The sequence below is a fragment of the Nomascus leucogenys genome, chromosome 17, assembly GCF_006542625.1.
Source record: "Nomascus leucogenys isolate Asia chromosome 17, Asia_NLE_v1, whole genome shotgun sequence".
Taxonomy (NCBI): Eukaryota; Metazoa; Chordata; class Mammalia; order Primates; family Hylobatidae; genus Nomascus; species Nomascus leucogenys.
The window spans coordinates 36,840,580-36,867,452 of NC_044397.1; the positions used below are offsets into that span (position 1 = coordinate 36,840,580).

At 51.6% G+C, this 26,873-nt stretch overlaps 1 protein-coding gene and 1 non-coding gene across 7 annotated transcripts in view; one reads left to right on the forward strand and one right to left on the reverse strand.

The window, feature by feature from the left end:
• The window catches only part of CUX1 (cut like homeobox 1), a 474,797-nt gene that overhangs the window by 377,854 nt on the left and 70,070 nt on the right, over nucleotides 1-26,873 (forward strand). For 3 of the 6 annotated variants that reach the window (XM_030796740.1, XM_030796741.1, XM_030796739.1), the window contains exons 12-14: nucleotides 2,693-2,751; nucleotides 6,698-6,746; nucleotides 8,356-8,452. In XM_030796740.1, the coding sequence (XP_030652600.1) occupies nucleotides 2,693-2,751; nucleotides 6,698-6,746; nucleotides 8,356-8,452 (205 nt within the window). Of the gene's footprint in view, nucleotides 1-2,692; nucleotides 2,752-6,697; nucleotides 6,747-8,355; nucleotides 8,453-9,483; nucleotides 10,156-11,653; nucleotides 11,720-12,927; nucleotides 13,030-14,235; nucleotides 15,081-17,256; nucleotides 17,423-17,956; nucleotides 18,014-26,873 lie in introns of all 6 variants that reach the window. The other 3 variants (XM_030796738.1, XM_030796737.1, XM_030796742.1) reach the window with 2 other exon arrangements.
• On the reverse strand, nucleotides 6,935-7,064 carry LOC115831063. Its single transcript, XR_004026610.1, has one exon. It is a non-coding gene; the product is annotated as a small nucleolar RNA SNORA48 (small nucleolar RNA).

Consider the following 26,873-nt stretch of genomic DNA (forward strand, 5'->3'; position numbering starts at 1 on the left):
AAGGGCCGTGTGTCAGCTTTCTCTGTATGTTCCATTAGAATCTTAGGGACTTAGGCTGGGCACGGTGGCTGAAGCCTGTAATCCCAGCACTTTGGGAGGCCAAGGTAAGCAGATCACCTAAGGTCAGGAATTCGAGACCAGCCTGGCCAACATTGTGGAACCTCATCTCTAATTATTATTGAATAATTAGTTAACTATTTATTCGTGATTAATAAAACACCTGAATTTTTTTTGTGTGTGTGTGTGTGAGATGGAGTCTTGCTCTGTCACCCAGGCTGGAGTACAGTGGTGCCATCTTGGCTCACTATAAGCTCCGCCTCCGGGTTCATGCCGTTCTCCAGCCTCAGCCTCCTGAGTAGCTGGGACTACAGGCGCTTGCCACCACGCCTGGCTAATTTTTTTCTTTTTTTTTTTAGTAGAGACGGGGTTTCACCATGTTAGCCAGGATGGTCTCGATCTCCTGACCTCATGATCCACCCGCCTTGGCCTCCCAAAGTGCTGGGATTACAGGCGTGAGCCACCACGCCCAGCCCTGAATTTTTAAAATAGCGGGCGGGTTGGGATTTGGATGGCACCATCTCCTCCCCAAAGTCTAGAATATTCTCAGTTGGCTTTAAACTGTGGTCTTAGCCATGGCTAGTCAAGCAGAACCTGAAAGGGCACGTACGGCGGGGCATGGTGGCTCACGCCTGTAATTCCAACACTTTGGGAGGCTGAAGTGGGAGAATCACTTGAGCTCAGGAATTTGAGACCAGCCTGGGCAACAGAGCAAGACCCCATCTCTTAAAAAATAACCGGGTGTGGTGATGTGCATCTGTAGTCCCAGCTACTCAGGAGGCTGAGGCAGGAGGATCGCTTGAGCCCAGGAGTTGGAGGCTGCAGTGAGCTATGATTATACCACTGCACTCCAGCCTGGGTGACAAAGCAAGACCCTGTCTCTCTTTAAAAAAAAGAAGAAGAAGAAGAAGAAGCATAATACCTAGAAACCCTGTAGAAGGGAAGTTACCGGAAATGACATTTATTCACCTCTAGCTTGGAAACATGCTGAATGGCCAGAACATCCTCCCGGCACCGCCTCTCCATGTTCTTGTTTTATGTAGAGTTGCCTCATTTCCTCCAAGGAGCTCCCTTTAGAAAAGATCGAAAGCAAACTAGTCCAAAAACACCTTCAGAGAAGAAATCACCCCCTACGACCACCCCACAGCAATGGCTCCTCTCACAAGAAAGCCCTGCAGAGCTGTGGGCAGAAACGGCCACATCAGGCCAGGTGGGGTGGCTCACACCTGTAATCCCAGCACTTTGGGAAGCTGAGGCGGGAGGGTCACCTGGGGTCGGGAGTTCGAGACCAGCCTGGCCAACATGACAAAACCCCGTCTCTACTAAAAACACACAAAAAAGTAGCCAGGAGTGGTGATGCATGCCTGTAATCTCAGCTACTGGGGAGGCTGAGGCAGGAGAATTGCTTGAACTTGGGAGGCGGAGGTTGCAGTGAGCCAAGCCAAGATCACACTACTGTACTCCAGCCTAGGCAACAGAGCGAGAATCCGTCTCTACCAAAAAAAAAAAAAAAAAAAAGGATTAAAAAGAAAAAAAAGAAACAGACCACATCAATCCCCAGCGAGCTCACAGACCTTTCTGGAGCCCACTGGAGCATCACCATACTTTGGAAATGTGCCATTCCTCCCCTAGGCCCCTGAGAGGGAGCAGCATCTCGGGCAGGGCCCTCCTCGCAGGACTCAGACCAGCTGGCTGTCAGGGAAGCCACCAAGCACCCGACTGAACAGGCCCCTGCTCCTAAAACCCCAGCATCCAGGGGTTCAGGAGTGCAAAGGCCTTTGCCCTGATGCCTATTTGATGCCTACTCTCAACACAAAAGGGCTGTGTCTCTCGTTAGCGGAGGTCCTCCCAAAGGTGTTGACAACCAGCTATATGAGTCCCTCAGCCTAACATATTTTGTTTAAAACCACACACTGCTTTTCAGACACCAGGAAAGCCTCTACTCCTTCTGTTTGCTGTTTCAGGGCACTTCCTACAAAGTATACTTTTCCTCCTCTGCTTTTCACCTCTGCAAAGATTCTTCCTTTTGTTTTTTGTTTTGTTTTGGTTTTTTTTGGGCAGGGGTGGGTGCTTTTTTTTTTTTTTTTTTTTTTTAAAGGTAAGGTCTCCACTCTTCACCCTGTCACCCAGGCTGGAGTGCAGCAGCACAATCATAGCTCACTGCACCCTCCAACTCCTGGGCTCAAGCAGTCCTCCCACCTCAGCCTCCCAAGTAGCTGGGACTACAGGCATGTACCAGAAACCCAGCTAATTATTTTTTGTCGAGGCGGGGCCTCACCATGTTGCCCAGGCTGGTTTCAAACTCCTGGGCTCAGGCAGTCCTCCCACCTCAGCCTCCCAAAGTGCTGGAATTACAGGCATGAGTCACCACACCCAGCCTTCATTCTGCTTTTGCTGAGTTGTACGTTACAACCTTACAGCATCCCTACACACATTGCTGTGCCTGGGCACGCACTCACACTGGGCAGGCCAGGAGCGTGAGGGACAAAAGATGGCCCCAGCACTGTTGACTCCATTCGCAAGGGCTAGCTTCCCCTCGCAGGCACAGCTGGCTGTTCTGCAGTGAATGCCATCGGTGAAGTCCATCGACCTGTTGTCAGGCATGGCCACTGATCAAATTCTTCTCTGTTTTCAGCAACTGGAAGAAAAACTCAAAGGCCAGGCTGACTATGAAGAGGTGAAGAAAGAGCTGAAGTAAGTACAGAGACCCCTGTGGCCCCTCACAAGCTGGGGCGCATTAGGGCCATCTGTTAACAATGCCAGGCCGGTGACAGGCAGCCTTGGCCCCCTGCCCTCTGGCTCCGCAGATGCCCCTAAATGCAGCCAGAGTTCTGCCACTCCACGGTGTCCTGAGCTACCCAACACTGTGGGCGTTTGCCCTCGGGCCTGTCCCTGAATTCTTTGGACTTTTGCTAAAAGCTGTGCATGCAGGTATTCCAGAACACATGGAATCAGGGGCATAGTGCTTTTACAAAAATGATCAAATATGACCTTGTTTTGCAACTATAAATTCCCCAAACAGAAACAAAGCACAGGAGGGAAACGTTTTCGGGTTGAAGGTGGGCATATGGCCTCACGCTGCCCTGGCCTCCTGGCCTCGGGAACTCTGTCTTCCAATCTCTATTCTCCATCTGTGAGGCTGTAGCCAAAAGCTTATCATCTTTTCAGGGCTAATGATGGCATTCTCAGTTCTCAAGCTTCAAAGTTCCCTTCTCGGCCAGCAGCCCCCACCTCTGCCTCCTCACCCTGAGCCTGCTTTGGCACTCTGGAGCTCGCAGGTCCTGGTCTTTACCTGTCCCCCCACATCCATCATGCTCCAGGCTCACTGACCTCCCCTACAAGCCTGGAGCCTGTGGTCAGACCCTCTACGTTCATAGAGCTCCCCTGGATCGTCAGCCATTCCAAGCCTTCCCACTGGCATCCCCGCCTCACTCCTAGGTTATTAAACACTGCAAACAAAGGTCGCCTAGGACATGGTGACCAGCCCCACAGGTCCCCCATGCTTCTCGCGGCTGGAGCCCTGCTGGTTTGAGGCTTCCTCAACAGTGCCTTTGTCACTGTTACCCCAACCACTATCCACAGATGCCCTAGCCCTCTGCTAGGGACAGACTCCCGCCTCTGGTCTTGGGTGCCACCTCCCATTTCTGCAGGCTGCCCCCTCCGCCTAGACCTTGGGTCCCTTCCTTCCTGCCCCTCCTGCTGTCCCATCAGCCCCTTTCTCCCTTGCTATTTTCCATTTCTCCTTTTAAGATGAGCCTACACTCACTCACCATGTTTTCTTTGTATTGTTAATTCCATTCTGCTAAGAAAAGCTCATCGGGCGTCCTCTTGAACCATCTCACTTCCATGACCAGCTTTCTTCTCTCGCCTGGGACCCCCAGCCTCCCTGGCGTCTGCTGGCCCTCGTAGTCCCTGTCCCCACCATGCTCTCCCCCCCAAGAGGTCTCATCCCCTCTCCAGCTGCAAAGTCTCTGCCGGCACCTCCTCGGACAGACCCCTACATCCCTCTAACAGTTCCAGCCTCTGTAACTTACTTACTTGCTTACTTACTTATTTATTTATTTGACAGAGTTTTGCTCTTGTTGCCCAGGCTGGAGTGCAATGGTGCAATCTCGGCTCACCGCAACCTCCGCCTCCCGAGTTCAAGCGATTCTCCTGCCTCAGCCTCCCAAGTAGCTGGGACTACAGGCATGAGCAACCACCCTGGGCTAATTTTGTATTTTTGGTAGAGATGGGGTTTTTCCATGTTGGTCAGGCTGATCTCAGTCTCCCGACCTCAGGTGATCCACCCACCTCAGCCTCCCAAAGTGCTGGGATTACATGTAACTTATTATTAAACATTACCTGGCCAACCTTCTCTACCTGCCTCTCCTATCCCATTCTTTCCTTCCTTTCCCTCTTCTTCCCTCTTCCAAAAAGAAAAAGAAAGTGGGCCTTTTAATTTTGAGCCAGAGAAACTCTGCTGCAAAGGCCTTTGCCCAGCCTCACCCTGGGAGTTAGTTGTCGTCTTCATTGTCTTCTTCTTCTTCTTTCTTCTTCCTCTTCTTTTTTCCTCTTCTTCCTCTTCTTCCTCCTCCGCCTCCTCCTCCTCTTCTCCCCCAACCCCCACGTTCACTTCATCCCCTGGGAGCTGAGGCTTCCAGGCTCCAGCCTGCAACACATACTGGTCTACTCCCTCTCATCCACAGCCTTCTGGGCCACAGGCTGCCCCTACCCCCACTGCAGGGCTGCCTCGCCAGACCCGCTTGTCACGGCATTCCTGCTGACTCTTTCTGTTGCATCTGCACACTACAGGCCCCACCACCATGTGCACATCTGGAAGCCCACTAAGGTGGCTTCTTTGCCCAAATGTGCTCCTAGCTTCCCACTTCCTGGTGAACCAGCTGTGCTCTTGGGCTCTTGCCTGTGTCCCCTTCTCAACATCGTCCCATTTCCACTTCCTCACTGCCACGCAACAGGGGGTGCTGACCTCAGATCCTCACGTGCCGCAGCACAAGACACCCTGTCCCTTCAGGGCCCTTCTCCAATGCTTGTTCATCATGACGCTGAGACGTGGTCTCCAACCCATCAAGATCCCTCCTGCTGGGGTCCTCACAAGTTCTGCCTTAATGGACCACTTGGAGTCTTGCCTATTACCTGTAATGGCCTGTAAACTTCCTGGAGTACGGACCAGGAGTGGTTCTGATTCCCCACGGCAACAAGCAGATAGCAGGCTGCTGGTAGAGATCTGTAGAATAAATAAAGAGACACGTGGTCTTTTATTACATAATCCTAAAGAAAATAGGAAACAAAGGACAGGATTCCATCTTAAGAAACCCCTTTTGGCCAAGCACAGTGGCTCACACCTGTAATCCCAGCACTTTGGGAGGCTGAGGCGGGTGGATCACTTGAGGTCAGGAGACCAGCTTGGCCAACATGGTGAAACCCCGTCTGTATTAAAAATACAAAAATTATCCAGGTGTGGTGGCTCACACTAGGGGGACAGAGGCCAAAATTGTGGCTGCAGGAACACGGCGAAGGTCTGGTTGACTCTGCACCTGCGAGTCGTAAACCTCACAGTCCAGCTAGCCTGCTCTGGGTCTCTCTCTTCCATCCTTGGTATTTCAAAGAAACACTTGCAGCTCCTTCAAAGCCACATAGCCTCACTTCCCGTCTTCTCCCTGGTAAACTCAGCAAAAAAGGGACATCCACAGCAAAAGGAACTCGAGAAACAGTAATAATCCTGGGGACCTGGACTCACTGAGACAGCCCAGAGACTGTAGTGATCAGGGTACGGCCCTTTTCAGTGCCAGTGAGAAGAAGGGAGGGAGAAGTCACCTTCTGTTGCCACACCTTTGTCATTGCGCTCCTTCCCCAACCTGGGGCTGCAGAGAAGGTCTGCCCACCTCGCTTCTGAGTCATCCAAGTCTAGGATGTTGCTCTTTGCCTATGTCCCCTGGTCCCCAGGTAGGTGCCAGTTAGGAGTGAGGTGTAGGCAGTGGCCACCCTGGTGGGTTCCCCTCTCTCCGGCTTCTCCTTACAACTTTTTCCTTCCCTTTAAGCTTTACAAATACATTCCATTTGCAACAATGTTATGTCTGTATTAAACTTTAAAATTATACTCTGAACAGACCTGGTGTGATTCCATATGGAATGATTTACATGCTAGGCAAGAAACTTTTGCCAGCCAACTGCTAGTTGAATAGTTATTCTAGAGACATTATCAGATTCTATTACTGCCAGGGAAGTTGTTAAAGTTGACAGTTCTTCAGTTCCTGGAGAGCAGAAAATTGTAATGTTAATGCTTATTAATGTGGCTGTTGTCAAAGGTATAAGTAGAAAATAATCACTCTGGTGGCTCATGCCTGTAATACCAACACTTTGGGAGGCTGAGGCGGGTGGATCACTTGAGGTCAGGAGTTCGAGACCAGCATGGCCAACATGGTGAAACCCTGTCTGTACTAAAAATACAAAAATTAGCTGGGCATGATGGCACATGCCTGTAATCCCAGCTACTCGGGAGGCTGAGGCAGGAGAATCGCTTGAACTGGGCAGAGGTTGCAGTGAGCCAAGATCGTGCTACTGCACTCTAGCCTGGGTGACAGAACGAGACTCTGTCTCAAAAAATAAATAAAATAACCCCTCTGTCGTGCTCTTGCAGCATTCTGAAGTCCATGGAGTTTGCACCGTCCGAGGGCGCTGGGACACAGGTACGTGTCTCACTCAATGGTCAGCACTAGCGTCAGCCCCGCCACTGGTTACCACTGGTCCCTCCAGCATATCCCACGATCTCACTGTTTCTACGAGACCTCTCGCTTACAGCCGATGAGTCATACTTCGAGAACATTTAACCAAGTTAAAGCAAATTATCTTTTTTTTTTTTGTCTCTCCTTTTTTTCCATGTGTCCAAGGCATGAACCAGGCATAGATCAAAAGCCAAGCTGGGGATGAACAAGGGATTGCTTCATCACTAACTGATAGGAGATGGGCACTACCAAAAAGCAAATTATCTTTAACAAAAAGAGGCAAAAAGAGAAAAGCTAGTGTTTTCCAAACTGGTAACTGAAGTGAAATTGTGATTTCACTTGAGCAGGTACTAAGAACATAAATAAAAAACCATTTCAGATTGTGTTTAAGAAGGCCAGGCTTAGTAGCTCATGCCTGTAATCCCAGCACTTTGGGAGGCCAAGACAGGAGGATCGCTTTGAGGCCAGGAATTTGAGACCAGCCTGGGAAATATAGCAAGACCACATCGCCATTAAAAAAAAAAAAAAAAATAGCCAAGTACTATGGCATATGCCTGTGGTCCCAGCTACTTGGGAGGCTGAGGCAGGAAGATCGCTTGAGCCCAATAGTTCAAGGCTATAGTGAGCTATGATTGCACCACTGCACTCCAGCCTGGACAACAGAGTGAGACTGACTCTATTTTTTTTTTAATTGCATTAAAGAGCAGCCAAAAATGGATTGGTTTAGGAACTTTAGTTACACGCTGCCTCAGCAGAGAAGGCACAAGGGAAGGATGACAGTGGCCCAGGCTCATCTGGTTGCCGATTAAAATTGACATCCCAGACCAAGCACGGTGGCTCACGCCTGTAATCCCAGCACTTTGGGAGGCTAAGGTGGGTGGATCACTTGAGGTGAGGAGTTTGAGACCAGCCTGGCCAACATGGTGAAACCCTATCTCTGCCAAAAAATTAGCTGGGTGTGGTGGCGCACATCTGTAATCCCAGCTACCTGGGAGGCTGAGGAAGGAGAATCACTTGAACCCAGGAGGCAGAGGGTACAGTGAGCCAAGATCGTGCCACTGCACTCCAGCCTGGGTGACAGAGTGAGACTCCGTCTCAAAAAATTAAAAAATCAAATCAAATAAAATTGACATCCTAAGTGGAATCTGACTCCTGATGCCCAGAAGACAGCCAACATCTTTGTGGCTGGCAAAAAAAAGAGAAGTTCCCTTTACAGTAACATTTGGACAGACGTTTGTGGCTTGGCAGCCAGTCTTATGGCCAAATGAGGCGCGGGTTCAGGTCGCTTGAGTTTGAGAACAGATGAGAGAATAATTAATTTTTTAGAAGCTGTGGAAGTATAATAAGAAGGAAAATGACTTCAACTAGAATCCATTCTTTCTAAAGGGAACTTGTTTTCCACGTGTGTTAAACGTCTTGGGGGGAAATCAGCTGTCCGCAGCCCACTTCCTAACCAGATCGAGAGCTGGGTGGGAACGCGGACAGATGAAGGAGGCAGGGCTCCGGGCCTGGCGGCCCGGGGAGCGGGTGGGTGGCCGGCCCCACAGTGAGACCCCCTCTCTGCCCCTTCTAGGATGCGGCCAAGCCCCTGGAGGTGCTGTTGCTGGAGAAGAACCGCTCGCTGCAGTCCGAGAACGCCGCGCTGCGCATCTCCAACAGCGACCTGAGCGGTAGGTTGGCCGGGCTTCGCGCGTGTGCGGTGCTTGGTTCGCTTCCAGGGGTCGTTCGAGGAAGAGGAAGGTGAATCGTGAGTCTGGGCAGATGCATGGCCAGAGAAGCGCCGGTTGACGAGAACCTTTGACTAACGCGTGTTGGGTGTCCTCCTCCTCACCGCTCCTCCCTTCCCTTCCCCGCCCTGCTTAAAGCTGGATGTCGAGACGGGCCAGCCGCACAGGCTCTGCGGAGGTCAGTTAGGGGCAGTGCGGCTGGAATCCCCGGGAGGGACAGCTCGGAGGACGTCGGCCTTTCTGATCTGTGTCTGGTTGTGCTGCACAGAGGCCAGGGGCAGTGTGAACCCAGCCTCGCTCTGGTGGTGTTTTCAGGGACAGCCCCGGGCCGGCCGGGTCCAGTAGAGGTTTTTCTTCCTTGGTCAGGTTTCCCCTGGGGACGCGTCCCCCATCCTTAGCCTTTCTTGGCTCATCCCCCAAATGGTGGCGTCACTGACTGTGCTTCTGGTTTGGGCAGCTGGTAAAACGCGTACAGGTGTCTTGGGCTCTAATGGTATTGCATTCTCAAAACGGGCGCGCGCCTCCACATCCAGGGGGCTCGGTACGGTGCATCCGCCGCAGAGCAAGAGGTGCGAGCGAATCCATTGGTCCTAAAATGTCAGTGTTTGCTGCTCCTCCGGCCGGGGCCAGTGGGCCCAGTAAGAGGCCCGCGACCCGTCAACTCTTCCCTGTGTGTGTCACCGGCTCCTTGTCACGCTAGGAGTTTGAGTCTATGTCAAGGGGACTCTCCAGGCTGCAACGTACAAGAAAGGCGCAAACATGAATGCATGTTGCTTGTTTTGGGAAGCCTCGTTTGGCTGACTTACAAATTTAATCGGAAAACAAACCAACCCACCTCATTGGCCCTTGTAAAAAAAAACCTGCACTTTTTTTTGTTTTCCCTTTTGCGGGGGCAAACTTTTGCATTTTGGTCTTGGTTTTTTTTTCCCCCTTTGGAATCCCCCATAATGCATTCTGTTTGCCCTTCCTTGTAGGGTCAGCCAGGAGGAAAGGGAAAGACCAGCCTGAAAGTCGGCGCCCGGGATCTTTGCCGGCCCCCCCTCCTTCTCAGTTGCCCCGCAACCCGGGGGAGCAGGCTTCCAATACTAATGGTACACACCAGTTCTCACCAGCGGGGTTAAGTCAAGACTTTTTCAGCTCATCCCTGGCAAGCCCCAGCCTACCCCTGGCTTCTACAGGAAAATTTGCACTAAACTCTCTTCTCCAGCGGCAGCTAATGCAGTCCTTCTACTCCAAGGCTATGCAGGAAGCCGGAAGCACAAGCATGATTTTTTCAACAGGTCCATACAGCACAAACTCCATATCTTCCCAAAGTCCATTACAACAAAGCCCAGATGTCAATGGCATGGCCCCATCCCCCAGCCAGTCAGAAAGTGCTGGGAGCGTCTCCGAGGGCGAGGAGATGGACACTGCAGAAATCGCCCGGCAGGTCAAAGAGCAGCTGATTAAGCACAATATCGGACAACGTATTTTCGGACATTATGTGTTGGGACTGTCTCAAGGGTCCGTGAGCGAGATTCTGGCCCGGCCCAAGCCATGGAATAAACTGACTGTTCGCGGCAAGGAGCCATTTCACAAGATGAAACAGTTCCTCTCCGATGAGCAGAACATCCTGGCCCTCCGTAGCATCCAAGGCAGACAAAGAGGTGAGAGACTGGCGTTGGGTGGCGCCAGCGTGTGAGCCCGTCACAGAGTTGCACATGTGTGTGTGCATGCGTGTGTGTGTCTGTGTGCGTGATGAAACATTTGTGCATCACATCAGGTAAAGTTCTCTTTACTTCTGCCACGTCCAGAGCTCAAGGGTGGCCCGGCATGAGTTAAGGCTGTTAGATTTGGGAGATCTGGCCTCTGAAACGCACTCAGCACTCCGTACTTAGGAAACCCTATAGTATTTCAATACGAGAGATCGTATCAGAGGGAATTGCATTACATGATGTATAGCGTCTCGGTATGCTTAGTGGCCATGGGTCCAATTGGCCTTGGGTGCTGGTCTCCCTTTTGGGAGGAGCCCTTAAGTCCCCTCCAGCCCCATAGCAGCAACGTTGACTGGGCTCGATCCTCATGCAAAGCTGGTTCTGTAGGGAGAACACATCACAGATGACACCTCCCCTCTTCCCACCCCACAGAAGAAGGCGTGTCCCATGGCCACCTTCCCTACATTGTTCACAGTCCATTAGTGATTTGTTTAGCATTATGAGTAAAACAGGCCTGGCCTGAGTAAAATACACAGAAGTTTCATTTAAGCACCCTTTCTACCCCACCCTCCATAAAAAGATAAAATGTCAGTCACATTCATAATTTCAAAAATCCCAGCCGGGCACGGTAGCTCACGCCTATAATCCCAGCAGTTTGGGAGGCTGAGGTGGACGGATCGCTTGAGTCCGGGAGTTCAAGACCAGCCTGGGCAACATATATTTTGTAATATTTTGATCTACAAAAAAATCAAAAGGTTAGCTGGGTGTGGTGGCGTGTACCTGTGGTCCCAGCTACTTGAGAGGCTAAGGCAGGAGGATGGCTTGAGCCCAGGAGGTGGAGGCTGCAGTGAGCCATGATTGAGCCACTGCACTCCAGCCTGGGCAACAGAGTGAGAACCTGCCTCAAATAAAAAAAAAACAAAAAAGAAAGTTCCTTTTCTGTTTAAGACCAGGGGATCAATGTGCCACATCAACAGAGCTATAGAGGGGTCATTTCATCAGACATATTTGAAACACCCTGAAATTTAGACTCAAACAGAGCAGGGAGATGTTTTGAACAGCACCAATTTGCACCAAGAACATGCAGTGTTTTATGAGGATGTTAACCGAAATTGAATGTCTTTGGATGATTAATGCGAGCTTTGTTCTGGGGGCTGGCGGGTGATCCTCCTTCAAGGCAGTCCTCCCTCCCGTGGACCTCCCTGGCCTCGCGGCCGTAGGTCGCTACTTAGATTTCCCCCATCTCCTTTTGCAGCAGAGCCACGGCCTCTGCGGGCCGATCAGCCAGGGAAGGGCCTCTCAGAAGATTCTAGAAACTCCCGAGTTGCACAGGCAGCCCTGAGCCCTTTCTTTAGCGACAGGCGGCTCAGATTTCATGTCACACAGCCCATATCGTCAACACCACCATTCCCCTGATTGTTTTGTTCTTACCACACTTGTTTTTCAACAGAGAATCCAGGCCAGAGCCTGAACAGACTATTTCAGGAAGTACCGAAACGAAGAAATGGGTCTGAAGGTATGTTGCAGGCAGGCGTTTTCTTTGCAGTCAGTCACCTAGGGAAGCAGCATGTCCTTAGCTGTGTATTTGGGTTAAAACTGTGCAGTGTGATTCTGGCCTGGAACCTGATGGAAAAACAGCTAGTAAGTATAAAACAAGGCACGGGTTCAAGCACACCCAGCCCCTTCCTCCCGAGCTGCCTGCCCTCTCCCAAGCGCAGGCGGGGGTGAGAAGAGGCATTGCTAAGCTAAGTCCCCTGAGTCTGAATCCCAGCCCACTTCAGATCCTAATTACCCGGTCCCCCGTTTTTCTCAGACGCAGTTGAAAAAATAACAGTGGTTGCTCTGAGAAAAGTCAGGTGACCCCATCAAATTAAATACTGCTGCTTCCTTGTATTTTTAACTCGGAAACACACTCAAGGTCCTACGGAATGGACACATCCCACATCATCCCGGTGGCATACTTGTTTTTAAATGGTGGTATACTTGTTTTGAATGCAGTGGTTCCTATTTAGGAAGGTAGTAAGAAATTAAACTATTCGGGTGGCTTCCCAAAAGAGCTGGGGCCGGCCCCTGGGCCGTAGTAGCTTCATTTCGTCGGTGTGTGTGCCTGCACAAAACATCACCATGTGGCCGAAAGAATCCATCCTCCCCCCTTAGGAATTTCTGCAGGCTCCTTTCCTCGTTTGTAAATTTTAAAAAGATATTATGTGTTAATAGGTGCAAACAATTTTTTAAGTTAAGCCTGTCTTTCTTCACCCTGTGCCTCTGAATGATTGATAGACAATCAGCCTCAAACCCTCTGCCCTCCTTTCCCGTTTATCCTGTGTGGGACCCCAGCCTCCAATAAACATCTAACCCCGAGGAGAGTCAGTCCCAAGCCACAGCAGTTGCTTCTAAGTGACTCATGAGAAACATTGCCTTTTAATCACTCGCCTTTTATATATATGGATTAAATGATCGGTTCTCCCGGGTACTAACCCACGGGTGGTGTCCGGCTCTGGCAGAGTAACATTGACCGTAAGGTCAACTGAGCAGGAAATCCCTCCTGCCCAATGTCGCTGTGAAGTTGCACTCACAGCAAACACAGGCCACTGGGAGGCCACGTCTGCCTCCTTGTGTCACCAGCCCCCACCCGGGGCTATATTTCAGAATGATGTCTTCGCGCAGCGCTGATTTTTGTCCGAGGTTTGGGTTTGATGTCATTGGCGCAACTTCTCCCCACAGGTAACATCACCACCCGGATCCGAGCCTCGGAGACTGGCTCTGATGAAGCCATCAAGTCCATCCTAGAGCAAGCCAAGAGGGAGCTCCAAGTGCAGAAAACTGGTACAGCTTCCATTTCTTCACCCACTGTCTTCCAAACTTAATTAAGAGAATTGTCATGAGTGCTCTGGTCAGCAGTAATTAACTATTTTTTTTAAACAGTAATGAATGCCTGTTCTCAAGCATTTAGGCACGTAGAGAGAAGCAGGTCTGTGTGCTCTGTATTCGCCTAATAGTTACCTTTTTTTTTTTTTTTTTTTTTTTTTCGAGATGCAGTCTTGCTCTGTTGCCCATGCTGGAGTGCAGTGGCACGATCTCAGCTCACTGCAACCTCTGCCTCCCGGGTTTAAGCGATTCTTCTGCCTCAGTCTCCCGAGAAGCTGGAACTATAGACGTGTGCCACCATGCCCACTGATTTTTGTGTTTTTGTTAGAGACGGGGTTTCACCATGTTAGCCAGGCTGGTCTCAAACTGCTGACCTCCAGTGATCTGCCCACCTCGGCCTCCCACAGTGCTGGGATTACAGGTGTGAGCCACCGCGCCTGGCCCCTAGTTGTAATTATTCACAGAAATTACGCTCCTCAACTTTGACAGAACCACTTGCATTTCAGAATATAGCACAGGAAAATGAATACTAAATATAAAAATTATCAGAGGCCAGGTGCAGTGGCTCACACCTGTAATCCTGGCATTTTGGGAAGCTGATGGGGGAGGATGACTTGAGTTCAGGAGTTTCAGACCAGCCTATGCAACGTAGTGAGAGACCTTGTCTCTTAAAACACTAGCCAGGCATGGTGGCATGCACCTGTGGTCCCAGCTACTTGGGAGGCTGAGCTGGGAGGATTGCTTGAGCCAGGGAGGTGGAGATTACAGTGAGCCGTGATCGTGCCACTGCACTCCAGCCTGGACAACAGAGCGAGATCCTGTCTCTTAAAAAAAAAAAAAGAAAAGAAAAAACGAAAAAAAATTATCGGGAAACGAGCCCCAGGAGGGCACGTCAGGGAGCACTTTCACTGACACCTCCTTTATTACCCTCTACATCTGTGTGTACCAAAGGCCACCAGGTCATCGAGCTGTAGCGTCAGGCCCTGGTCCTTGGTTCAGACAAGATGCCTGAATGTTTCACTGACAGGGGCCATGCTGGGGAAATACACAGTGTGGTTCTCCCAAATAACCCACACTTTGCAGTAGGTCAAGTTAGGATGAGAAGCATGTCCCCCGCTGAAGGGGGCCGCCGTGCTACACTCTCACCCCTGTTTCTCCGTGCAGCAGAGCCAGCCCAGCCTTCCTCCGCATCCGGCAGTGGGAACTCCGATGACGCCATCCGCTCCATCCTGCAGCAAGCCCGCCGGGAGATGGAGGCCCAGCAGGCCGCCCTCGACCCTACCTTAAAGCAGGCACCGCTGTCCCAGGGTGACATCACCATCCTCACCCCCAAGCTTCTGTCCACCTCGCCCATGCCCACCGTGTCCAGCTACCCGCCTCTCGCCATCTCCCTGAAGAAGCCCTCCGCAGCTCCTGAGGCTGGTGCCTCTGCTCTGCCGAACCCCCCGGCCCTCAAAAAGGAGGCCCAGGACACCCCCCTGCTGGACCCCCAGGGAGCGGCCGATTGTGCACAAGGGGTCCTGAGACAGGTGAAAAACGAGGTGGGCCGCAGCGGTGCCTGGAAGGACCACTGGTGGAGCGCGGTGCAGCCGGAGAGAAGAAACACCACCTCCTCCGAGGAGGCCAAGGCTGAAGAAACGGGCGGCGGGAAAGAGAAGGGCAGCGGTGGCAGCGGTGGTGGCAGCCAGCCTCGGGCCGAGCGCAGCCAGCTCCAGGGACCCTCATCTTCAGAGTACTGGAAGGAGTGGCCCAGTGCCGAGTCCCCATACTCCCAGAGCTCAGAGCTGAGTCTGACTGGGGCCAGCCGCAGCGAGACACCGCAGAACAGCCCCCTGCCATCCTCCCCGATCGTGCCCATGTCCAAGCCCACCAAGCCCTCGGTCCCCCCGCTGACCCCCGAGCAGTACGAGGTCTACATGTACCAGGAGGTGGACACCATCGAGCTCACCCGGCAGGTTAAGGAGAAGCTGGCCAAGAACGGCATCTGCCAGAGAATCTTCGGGGAGAAGGTAAGGGATCTGATCTGGGGGCTTTGGTTCTCCTGTCTCTTCTCCTTGCTGAGGACCAAGTATCTATCCCGGAGCCTGTGACCCTCACCCATTGCAGTTTACCCAAGAGCGGAGCATAAGGCATCCTCTGCTCCCAGACTTCCAAGGTGCGGCTGGTGAACATTCCAGCCCCTGATCCCATTTGCCGAGCCCCAACTGCAGCCAGGTTCTAGGCTTAGCCTTTCACCTGCATGCTGCCCTTTCGACCTCTCAGTTACACTGGGAAGTGGATGGTAAAATCCCCAGTTGACAGGGAAGGACACCGAGGCTTGGGGACGTTAACTACTTGCCCCAAGCTGGCCGGCAGCCGAGTCCACATCCAGCTTTTGCTGCCAAGGGGAGCTGAGAGGCACCCCTGCAGGCTTCTTTGGCCAAAAAAGATCTGATCTGATCACACAGAGGGACCACCAGTACACAGAGAGCCAAAAGGGACTTACTAGAAAAAGCTGCAGAGAGCATTATTGTTCCTTTCTGTGTAACTCTTGGATATTGTTCAGTCAGAGAGGTCAAGCAACCTGCCCGGGGACACACAGCTTGGGGATGGCCTAAGCAGGGTGGCCCATGTTTCCCTATCATCCTTCCCTGGCTCAGGAAAGTGTAATCGTGCATGGACGAGCTTCTAGGCCTTTCTGTTCTTGGCACTTTCCTGGTCACTGAGATTCAGGAGAATGAGGGTTAACCACGCCTGCCAAATCTAAAATAAACATCATGTCCTAGTATCATTTTATTTATTTTTTGAGATGGAGTCTCACTCTGTCGCCCATGCTAGAGTGCAGTGATGCTATCTCGGCTCACTGCAACCTCTGCCTCCTGGGTTCAAGCGATTCTCTTGCTTCAGCCTCCCGAATAGCTGGGATTACGAGTGCCCACCACCACACCCAGCTAATTTTTCTATTTTTAGTCAAGTCGGGGTTTCATCATGTTGGCCAGGCTGGTCTCGAACTCCTGACCTCAAGTGATCTGCCCACCTTGGCCTCCCAACCCCCTACCATTTTAGATTAAATAATGGAGTGCTGAATAGAAGAAGCACCCCTCTCCCCTAAAAGGCACCTTCCTGAGGGAGCACGTGGCTGGATCAGCAGGGGACGAATCCCACCCCCTCCCCTGCCAAGCCAGGGTCCCTGCATGGTGCCGTCCCCACACTCCCCGCCCTGCCTTCCACTCAGTGTTTGCCGTATGCTGTGCTGTGAATCCCGGTGGTGTCCGATGGCGAACTTTGCCCTGATTTTGCAAAAGGTGAAGGGGGGCGACTAGAAATGAGGATGAGTATTTCAAGCCCCTTAAGATTTCTAGTTCAGTGTTGTAAAAATACCATTTGAGAACATTGAAATAGACATTCGTGCTCATGCCTTAAATTTAGCAGAGACTTAATAGCATTGAACTTGTTTGGCCCGTGAGTGCAGTTTTATTCTGGAACTTGAGAACTTTTCAAAAGAGTGATCGGATGCAGCCCCTAAATATCCCAGGGCGGCATCTGTGTCCTGTGGGGGGTGTTTGTGCCTATACATATGTATGGCCATATGGGAGCGTCAGAAAACTCGGGTGTGTATACGCAACTCGGCGATCATCTACGGCGGAATGTCATTCCCAGGCTGGCTCCCCAGGTCCCACCAGCTCACCTCTGGGCCCCCACCTTTGATCAGGATGTGGTCAGAGCAAGCAGACCTTTTTAAATGCCGGCCTGGCTCGGCGTTTGCAGGGGACCCCAGCTTCCCCGGTCCCACTGCCCCACCTCTGGAGGGATCTTGTCCCTGGCACCTTAGCCTTTCCTAGTGCCACCAGGTGAAGAGCAAGGTGCTTGTACACACCTCCTCCGCAGGGTGTCAGGGTGACAGCCCTGCCGTCTTGGCAGGATCAAGACCCTGGGATGAGACCCTCTTCCCTCCCTGGGAGCTAAGAGCTGTGGCTGTAACCATGGCTCACCCGAAAGTCCCCCTGTGCCGGGGTCTCAGCCACCGTTGATCTTTAAATGCGTATTCCCTGCCCACAAGCTGTCACTGCCACCAGGCCGCGGTTCTGTGCTCTGAAGTCAGCCCTAGACACGCCCTCTGCGTGTTGCGTGTGCATTGCAGCAGCATCTGTGGCATCATGCTAATACCCAGGCACTAATGGCCGTGTGTGTTCGGTGCTACTCCAGGTGCTGGGCCTGTCCCAGGGCAGCGTCAGCGACATGCTGTCCCGACCGAAACCGTGGAGCAAGCTGACGCAGAAAGGCCGAGAACCCTTCATCCGGATGCAGCTCTGGCTGAATGGCGAACTAGGCCAGGGTGTTCTACCCGTCCAGGGCCAGCAGCAAGGGCCAGGTAATGGGGGTCCTGCCACAGGAGAGGGGCTGCCCCCACTGTAGCAAGGACCTGGTCACAGCAGCCCCACCTGGGCTATGCAGAGAGGGAGGAGGCCGCCCCAGGAGCCGGCCAGCCACACTCCCCACCGTGGGCTGGTGCTGGGGGACAGAACCGTCCCCATCCTCCACAACCTGTCGCTGTGGGACTGACTTTAGTGTTTAGGAGAGAAGATCATGCCTGTCTAATTTTATAAGCAGCAGAAAATGAGTTACCAATTTAAAAAATGCTGTTTATACATAAATACAGGTAAAAGTCAAGTAGCTGAATCAGGGAGTCAGGAAAGAAAGTCAGCCAAAGGTACTAAAGTGGAAGATGTCACAGGCAAAACCTTTCACCTGCTCCTGGCCCGGGGGCCTGGCCTTGCAACAGCAGCGCCTCCCAGGCCCACGGGTCCCCATGCCCGCCCCTCCCCGGGCCTTGCCACATTCAGTTAGGAAGCTTTAAGCCCTGGGCCACGTTCCTTCCTTTAATTATAACCTTTTTCTACTTTAGTCCTCCACTCTGTGACGTCGCTCCAGGACCCGCTGCAGCAGGGCTGTGTGAGCTCAGGTAAGCAGCCAGTTTCTGTTGCTTTTGCATGAAATGTCTCACTGCCTTTTCTGTTGTCCCGTGCTCTGATCCTTCCCGGGGAGACTCCAAGGGACCCCACGTTCTGGATTTGAGGAGCTGAAATATGACATCCTGTCTGCAAATGGGGTCCCTCTCTGTGTCAGTTTCTAAAGGAGAGCGAGCCGACAGCACGTGGAGGGACTCTGCCAAGGTTTGCACACCCACTGTCATCCTTTGTCGGCCCAGAGCCTTGTGTTCAGGGCTGGGGTCTAAGTCGGAGACAGATTCCCCACTCGGGGGGCTTACCGTCTGATAGGAAGGGACAAAGCACGGCACACGTCCCTCTCCCGGCAGGGTCGTGTCGGGGGACTTCTTGTCTAACCCAAACATCCAGGCAGCCTCTAAGCAGGAAAATGGGGAGCTTGGAGCTTGAGCAGTGGGAAAGGTAGGGTAGCAGAAAGGAAATGGCCAGGAAGCCCCTGAAGACAGTTCAGGTGCGAACGGATGGAGAGCTGGGGACTGAGATCAGAGCCTGGGAGCAGGTGGTGGCTGCAGGCTGAGAAGCTTGGGCTCCTTCCTGTCTGCATTTCACAGCCTCGAGGTCTCCAACCACACTTGTTCTCTTTGCCACACGGTGCCTGGACACAGCCCACCGAGGCTGACCCGTGGCCACGGCTCCCAGGCTCCCTCCTGCGCCCCCCGCCTCCCTTCTCCTGCGCCGATCCCACACTTGGAGCTGAGCTTTTCACAGCCAGCTTTTAGGAACAGCCAGCAGTGTGAGCTGGTCCTCTTTTTCCCTTTCTGTATTTTTCTAAACATGTTGATTCGTCTCCATATCCCATTGATTCATTGAAAACACAAACAAAGCTAACAGGAGCACGAAGCCCGCCAGCTTGCCGCAAGCTCCACGAGGGGGAACGTGTAGCGCGGGGAACAGCTGTGTGGCAGTGGCTGCTGCTTCTGCAAGAGCCCAAACCCTCACACAGATGCAGCCAGAGCACCTCGGTGGCATCCAAGTCCCCAGTTGAGAGTTCTGCATGTTTTCCGTGTTTTGATTTGATTATGACCAACGTGGGGGTCAGGAGGCTGCATCTCACCCACGCCATGGGTCTTCTTGGCTGGACATCTAGGTGGAGCGGGCGCCCATCGGAAGAAGGGATCACTTATTCTGGCTTGGCCAATTTAATTAGAAAGTACCAAGAACTAATCCAGCACTGGCTCGAGTTCAGAATACTTCAGGGGAAATAACGGACGTAGCTGTTTGTGCTGGAGTTTTATGGACGTCTGCTTGGAAAGTTCGCCTTGACCCCCTGCTCTAACGGGAAGTTGGCCTTCTTTAAACTCACAAGAGTATTTGAGTCCATTGAGGCAGGACTGAACTTGGCAGAAAGTGACTAATGTTTTCTGGATCAAAACCCCTCATTAGGCCAGGTGTGGTGGCTCACGCCTGTAATCCCAACACTTTGGGAGGCCGAGGCGGGTGCATCACCTGAGGTCAGGAGTTTAAGACCAGCCTGGCTGACATGGTGAAACCCCGTCTCTACTAAAAATATGAAACAATGAGCTGGATTTGGTGGTGGGAGCCTGTAATCTCAGCTACTCGGGAGGCTGAGGCAGGAGAATTGCTTGAAACCCGGGAGGCAGAGGTTGCAGTGAGCTGAGATCGTACCACTGCACTCTAGCCTGGGCAACAGAGCGAGACTCCACCTCAAAAACAAAAACAAAAAAAAAACCCTCGTCCTACGTAAAACAGGAAGTCTCCCCTGGTGCCAGGCCTGCTAACGATTGATGCCAGAAGCAACTTCTCTGTGACGGAACAAATCCTTGAAGAATCACGTTTTAGTTTGTATTGTAACAGATCATCGCCACTGTGCTGGAATATTCATACAACAGTCACATTTCAAACCTAAGAAAAACACACTAGGCTCTTAAGAGGAATGTAAATGATATTTGTAAAATATCAATTGGCTTTATAAAATAAAGTTAAAGACTCCTGGGCAATCTCGCAGATTGGAAGCAGGAGAGAGAAAAAGGCGGTGAGCCCCTGGATGAAACGGAACAGGGTGTAGAAGTTGCCAGTGGTTTTTGTGAAGAGGCAGCGGATGGGTGTGTCTCCCCCTTCCATGTCATTCCAGCAAGAGGGGAGGTTGAGCACAAATCACTTACCCAAAACCCTGAAGTCATAGGAAAGCCACCAGCAGAAGCAAAAATCATGGTGACTAGGGAGAAAAATGGAAAAAGATTTCTTACATTGCAGGAAATTTTTTTTTTTTTTTTTTTTTTTTTTTGGAGACAGAGTCTCCCTCTGTCACCCAGGCTGGAGTGCAGTGGTGCAATCTCAGCTCACTGCAACCTCCACCCCACCGGGTTCAAGTGATTCTCCTGCCTCAGCCTCCCGAGTAGCTGGGAATACAGGTGCCCACCACCATGCCCAGCTAATTTTTGTAGTTTTAGTAGTGACAGAGTTTCACTATGTTGGCCAGGCCGGTCTCGAACTCCTGTGATCTCAGGTGATCCCCCTACGTCGGCCTCCCAAAGTGCTGGGATTACAGGTGTGAGCCACTGCACCTGGCCAGGAAAATTTTAAAAAATTGTATAGCATAATGATGGCTAAGTGAAAATATTTCTCTGGACCAGGAAGACTAGGAGGGCTTTGCCAGAAAGAAGATTATCATATGGCTTTCCTCATCTGAATCTTTACTATCAGAGGTTACTTTTCAAGGGAGTTTCACACGGAGGCTCACATCTGTAATCCGAGCACTTTGGGAAGCCAAGGCAGACAGATCACCTGAGCTTAGGAGTTCGAGACAAGCCTGGGCAACATGGTGAAACCCCATCTCTACAAAAAATGCAAAAATTAGCCGGGTGTGGTGGCATGCACCTGTAGTTCCAGCTACTTGGGGGACTGAGGCGGGAGGATTGCTTGAGCCCAGGAGGTCGAGGCTGGAATAAGCCAAGATCACGCCACTGCACTCCAAGCTGGGTGACAGATGGAGACCCTGTCTCAAAAAAAGAAAGAAAAAAATTTAAAAAGCTATGTTCACAGTATATGGAGTGTGTGTGTGTGTGTCTGTGTGATGGAGTCTCACTCTGTCGCCCAGGCTGTAGTGCAGTGGCACAATCTCAGCTCACTGCAACCTCCGCCTCCTGGGTTCAGGCGATTCTCCTGCCTCAGCCTCCCAAGTAGCTGAAACTACAGGCATGCGCCAGCACGCCCACTAGTAGTATTTTTAGTAGAGACGGGGTTTCGCCCTGTTGGCCAGGTTGGTCTTGAACTCCCAACCTCAGGTGATCCACCCACCTCAGCTTCCCAAAGTGCTGGGATTATAGGCATGAGCCACCATGTCCCACTTAGTGTATGGAATTTAATTTAGAAAAATAGAGTTGCTTTCTCACAGTGGTTTTTAGTAAATCCTTGGGATGAGTGACATGAGAGACTCTAGAATCTTCCTTGACAGTGTCTCTGTGGAAGCTTCCAGCCTTGCTGCCCCTGAAGCAGGGGAGCGAGCCTCTGTCCTAAGATTGCTACAGGATTCTGATTCCCTATTCTTCCCATGGCTACCCCAGAATCCTTTCAAGAGGCCCCCAGACCCAGAAGATGCTCCCTCCATTGCCTGCCTCAAGTAGCTCGCCGTGGTAGAACCAATGTCTGCAGGAAGGTCATTGCAAGCCTGGCTTGGCTTCTTCCTGAATGTCAGTGAGAAACGCTCAGTGCTTGAGATTCTGGGCCTCGAAGATAGACTGGCGGTTGGTTTTCCTTCCCAGGTAGGCAGGGACTTTGGACAACTTGCTCAGCCAGCCACAGCCCTGCAGTAAGGGAAGCGGGCTTACAGTGGAGTCCGTGGGGGCGGATGGCTCTGTGCTCGGTTACCATGGCGATCAGGTGCCCTGCGCTACAGTGGCCTCACCCATCTGAACAGCAAGCTGCCGGCCCAGGAGTCTGTTTTCTTTTCCTCACTGAAGAGCTCCCGTCAGCCTCTTCCTGCCGGGCTCTGTTGCCCTGTCTGTCCCTCCATTTTCCTTAATGACTTAGATGCCAAATTTGCCAAAAAGGAGGGAGAAACTGACATTTCATTCACATCATCACTTTTTCCTCTTGGCTGATACAACTGGTTCTGAATGTTCCTCTAAGAATCCGAGCATGGGGGTGACGGCCTTGGGCATTAAGGAAATTTGATGCCATTTTTAAGCAGCAGCGTCACTAGTGACCTACCACTTTTTCTTAGACGCTGTTGAGGACTTGAAAAGGCGTAAGGTGAGCGGTAGGTTCCATGCCAGTCATGAGTAATTTTTTTTAAGATAAAGGGTTTTTAAAAGACAAATCTTCAGATCAGTTACCTGTTCATAGATTTCCTGGTATGTCTTAATTTTCTACAAATATTTTTGTGTTGGCTTCTTGCAAAATGCTCAAAACCTTGGGGTATAAAGGGGGGTGTAGTTATAACCAGGGCCATCTTTGATCTCATTTGGAACTTCATTTCAAGACGGAGTTGCAGGTGGTCCTTGGGGACTGATTCTGCAAGCCCCTTCTGTCTGTCAGTCATTCCAGGCTTCATCCATCATTCCTGGACCTCACACTATTTAACCATAGCAAATGTTCATAGAGAAGGTGGGGGCTCATTAAGGCTTGTTTGCTCAGAGTGTGGCCTTCTTATCATTTAGCAATTTATTTTATCTTATTCTATTTATTTTATTTATTTTTTATAGATAGACGGGGACTCACTCTGTTGCCCAGGCTGGAGTGCAGTGACACAATCACAGCTCAATGCAGCCTCAATCTCTCAGGCTCAAACAATCCTCTCTCCTCAGCCTCCTGAGTAGCTGGGACTTATAGACACTTTCCACCACACCCGGCTGTTTTTTTTATTTTTTGTAAAAATGGGGTCTCTCTCTTTTTTATTCTTTCTTTCTTTCTTTTTTTTTTTTTTTTGTTTTTGTTTTTGTTTTTTGAGATAGAGTCTCGCTGTGTCACCTGGGCTGGAGTGCAGTGGTGCGATTTCGACTCACTGCAGCCTACACCTCCCGGGTTCAAGCAATTCTCCTTCCTCAGCCTCCCAAGTAGCTGGGATAACAGGTGCCTGCCACCACACCCGGCTAATTTTTGTATTTTTAGTAGAAATGGGGTTTCGCCATGTTGGCCAGGCTGGTCTCGAACTCTTGACCTCAGGTGATCCGCCCGCCTCGGCCTCCCAAAGTGCTAGGATTACAGGTGTAAGTCTCCACACCTGGCCTTTTTTATTCTTTATTTCCAAATACCCAAGTAAGCTGGAGAAGTAGGGGGTCTCTGTTGCCAAGGCTGGTCTCAAACTCCTGGCCTCCCAAAGTGCTGGGATTACTGATATGAGCCACCACACCCGGCCACTTTGTAACTTTTTAATGTGGGAGCGTTTCATTGCTGTGGCTAACAAGCTGTTACATCTGCGTTCACGCTGGCTTCAGGTGTATTGTGGCTATCCAGGTGGAAGGATGGTCCCCTGCAATTGGCTGAATCGTGAAATACCCAGCTCTTTCCTGGCGTGTTAGGAATGATGAGTTCCAAGTCTCTGCTGCCTGTTGCTGTTCCCAGTCAGCCAACAAGAGTATCAGTTGCCTCTTTGAGGAGACAGCTGCTATGGTCTGTCTCTAATGTGGGTGGTCCAATGTGTGCCCCTCTTTGACGTGAAGCCCACGGGGCCATGGGCTGTCCATGACCTTGTACAACCAGGAGATTCCTGTGGCCACAGCCCCTATCGCGAACAGGTCCACGTTCCTTTTGAATGTGCGTGCGTATCATGGTCATGGCTCTTAGCTGGTTCCCACCAGGCAGCCAGGAACACGTGTCCAGGGCTCCTGAGCTTTGAACTCTGCAGTAAGATTCTAAAGCAGTGTCCTTGATAAGCAGTCGGCTCGCCCATGTTCATGGCTAACAGTCAGTGTCAGGGGCATGTGGATAGCATGTTCATAGGGACAGGAGGGGCTGATTGCACCCCTGGGAATTCCACAGCACTGTCTAAAGCAGGCAGGGGCCAGGCGCGGTGGCTTACACCTGTAATCCCAGCCCTCTGGGAGGCCCAGGTGGGTGGATCACTTGAGGTCAGAAGTTTGAGACCAGCCTGGCCAACATGGTGAAACCCGGTCTCTACTAAAAATATAAAAATAAGCCAGGTGTGGTGGCATGCGCCTGTGATCCCTGCTACTCAGGAGGCTGAGGAAAGAATATCACTTGAACCCAGGAGGTGGAGGCTGCAGCGAGCAATGATAGCACCACTGCACTGCAGCCTGGGTAACAAAGCGAGACCCTGTCCCCCCCCCAAAAAAAAGAATACCTCTTCAGTTGGAGACATTAAAGAATCAGCTTTTCGGCCAGGCGCAGTGGCTCACACCTGTAATCCCAGCACTTTGGGAGGCCGAGGTGGGTGCATCACCTGAGGTCAGGAGTTCGAGACCAGCCTGGCCAACATGGCGAAACCCCATCTCTAGTAAAAATACAAAGATTAACTGGGCGTAGTGGTGCACACCTGTAATCCAGCTTCTCGGGAGGCTGAGGCAGGAGAATTGCTTGAACCCAGGAGACCGAGGTTGCAGTGGGCCGAGATCACACTATTGCACTCCAGCAGGGCAACAAGAGCGAAACCCCATCTCAAAAAAAAAAAAAAAAACACAAACAAAAAAAACTCAACCTGATCTCGGCTGCGCTAAGATGCAAAGGGACTGGCTGTGCCACCGTGAACTGTTTCAGAGGCAAGTGAGGCAGGCTGCACAAGAGCAGCGCGGGAAGTCCCAGCTGATGAGACGAGGCTGGGGGGCCACCCCGAGAGCCACAGGAGGAAGGGCACATGCGCTTCTCTAAAGTTCCTTGATGTGTGATGTGTAGGGATCACTTGGGGACCTTGCCAGAAAGCCCCTTTGTCACTGTGCGTGACCTGCTTGTTCAGTTCCCCAAGCCCCTCCAGATGCTTGTGGGATTCACGATAGGGGCTGGGCACATGTTGGTGGAACCAGCACCCTGTGACGTTTATGCAGGAGAACACGGGCATGTGGAGGCTCTTTTGTTCCTGGGACAGCCCAGCCTAGGGGACCCTGCACACACAGATCCTGCACGTCCCGGGCAGCCAATGCTGAGTACCACAGCCCACTTTAGGTTTTGTTTCAAAGCAACAAACGTCGCTGTCATCAAGTGAGCAAGGCGGCCTACGCAGGCTGCCAGCACCACCCCAGCACCCTGCAGTCCCACCTCCCAGCACCACCCGTCACACACCCTTGGGGAAGGCTGCTGTGCCAGAACTCGGCCCCCAAAGTCTCTGTTCCTAGAGCAGAATTTGTCCCTGTGCCTCACCCAAAGAGAGGGGAAAAGTCATGGCTCAGAGTCACTGATTTATTTGACTTTTTTGTTTTTATTATGATTTGCAGGATTTTTTCCAAGAAGTAAAATGCACCATAGTTACAAAATACAAGCATTCAAACTTACAATCTTTTTAAGAAATCGGTCACCGGCCCTCCCTCATCCTCCTGTCACACCCCACCCCTCCTCCTGCCCCACCACCATCCCCAGTTTCTCATGTGTCCTTTAGGACAGTCATGCATCTAAATATTTATTCCACACAGTTGGGGGGCGTGCAGGCCTCAAAAAGGCCGTCTGCCTTGCTTTTCTCACTTGGTAACACACCATGGGGACCTTCCTCCATCAGCACATGGAGAATTTTCTCTTTTTGTGTGTACATGTGTGAGAGGGAGTCTCGCTCTGTCACCCAGGCTATAGTGCAGTGGCGCGATCTTGGCTCACTGCAGCCTCTGCCTCCTGAGTTCAAGCAATTCTCCTGCCTCAGCCTCCAAGTAGCTGGGATTACAGGTGTGTGCCACCACACCCGACTAATTTTTTGTATTTAGTAGAGATGGGGTTTCACCATGTTGCTCAGGCTGGCCTCGAACTCCTGACCTCTGGTGATCCACCCGTCATGGCCTCCCAAAGTGCTGGGGTTACAGGTGTGCACCACCACACCCGGCCAGATGTCTGCTTTTAAAACAGAATCTAGTCGCATCTTCTCACCTCCTTTGGTGGAGATTGTCCCTTGCGGATGGTGCAGGGTGCTCCTGGCGCCTCAGTCCTGTGAGAGGTTGATCTATACGTGCCTTTCCAAAGTCTCCACTTCTACAAAATGCTATTCCATCCTTGGAAGTTGCCTGTTCATTGACCAGTTCCTTAAAGTGGACACAAAACCCTGAGCTTCCAGAGTAAGACTACAGGGCCTAGGTCATTGCTCAGGCCATGTGGGGCCAAGCTAGTATGGAACCAGGCCAACTAGGCTAGAAACAGCCGTCGAGGCTGAGGGGTCACATAACTCTTGTTCTTCCCGTCACTTTCCCTGGACCCTCCATCCTGGTGCTCCCTGGTTTCCCCTTCTGAAAAGGCCGGACAGGCCCAGTCCAGCTTATAGACACATCCCGTTCTCTCCCCTTCAGGCTTTCCGTAGAAAACAGAATTTACAGCACATTGAGCATTCAGTACAAGAGGCAAAAGTAGGTCATAGGAGCAAATGAGGACTTCAGTTTTCAGTGGTTGAATTCTAGCGAAGGAATGAAGAAGATTAAATGCCTAGAAACCCTCAGGTGATTGCAGAAACGGGGGATGGGAATAAAACAAGGGAGTCCACATGCTGGCGTGGTCTCTGTGCCACTCACAGAGCTGATGACCTTAATCCTTAATCAAGTGAGGCCGGGTGCAGTGGCTCACGCCTGTAATCCCAGCACTTTCAGAGGCCGAGGCGGGTGGATCGTCTGAGGTCAGGAGTTCAAGACCGGCCTGGCCAACATGGTAAAACCCTGTTTCTACTAAAAATGCAAAAAAATTGGCCGGGCATGGTGGTGGATGCCTATATTCCCA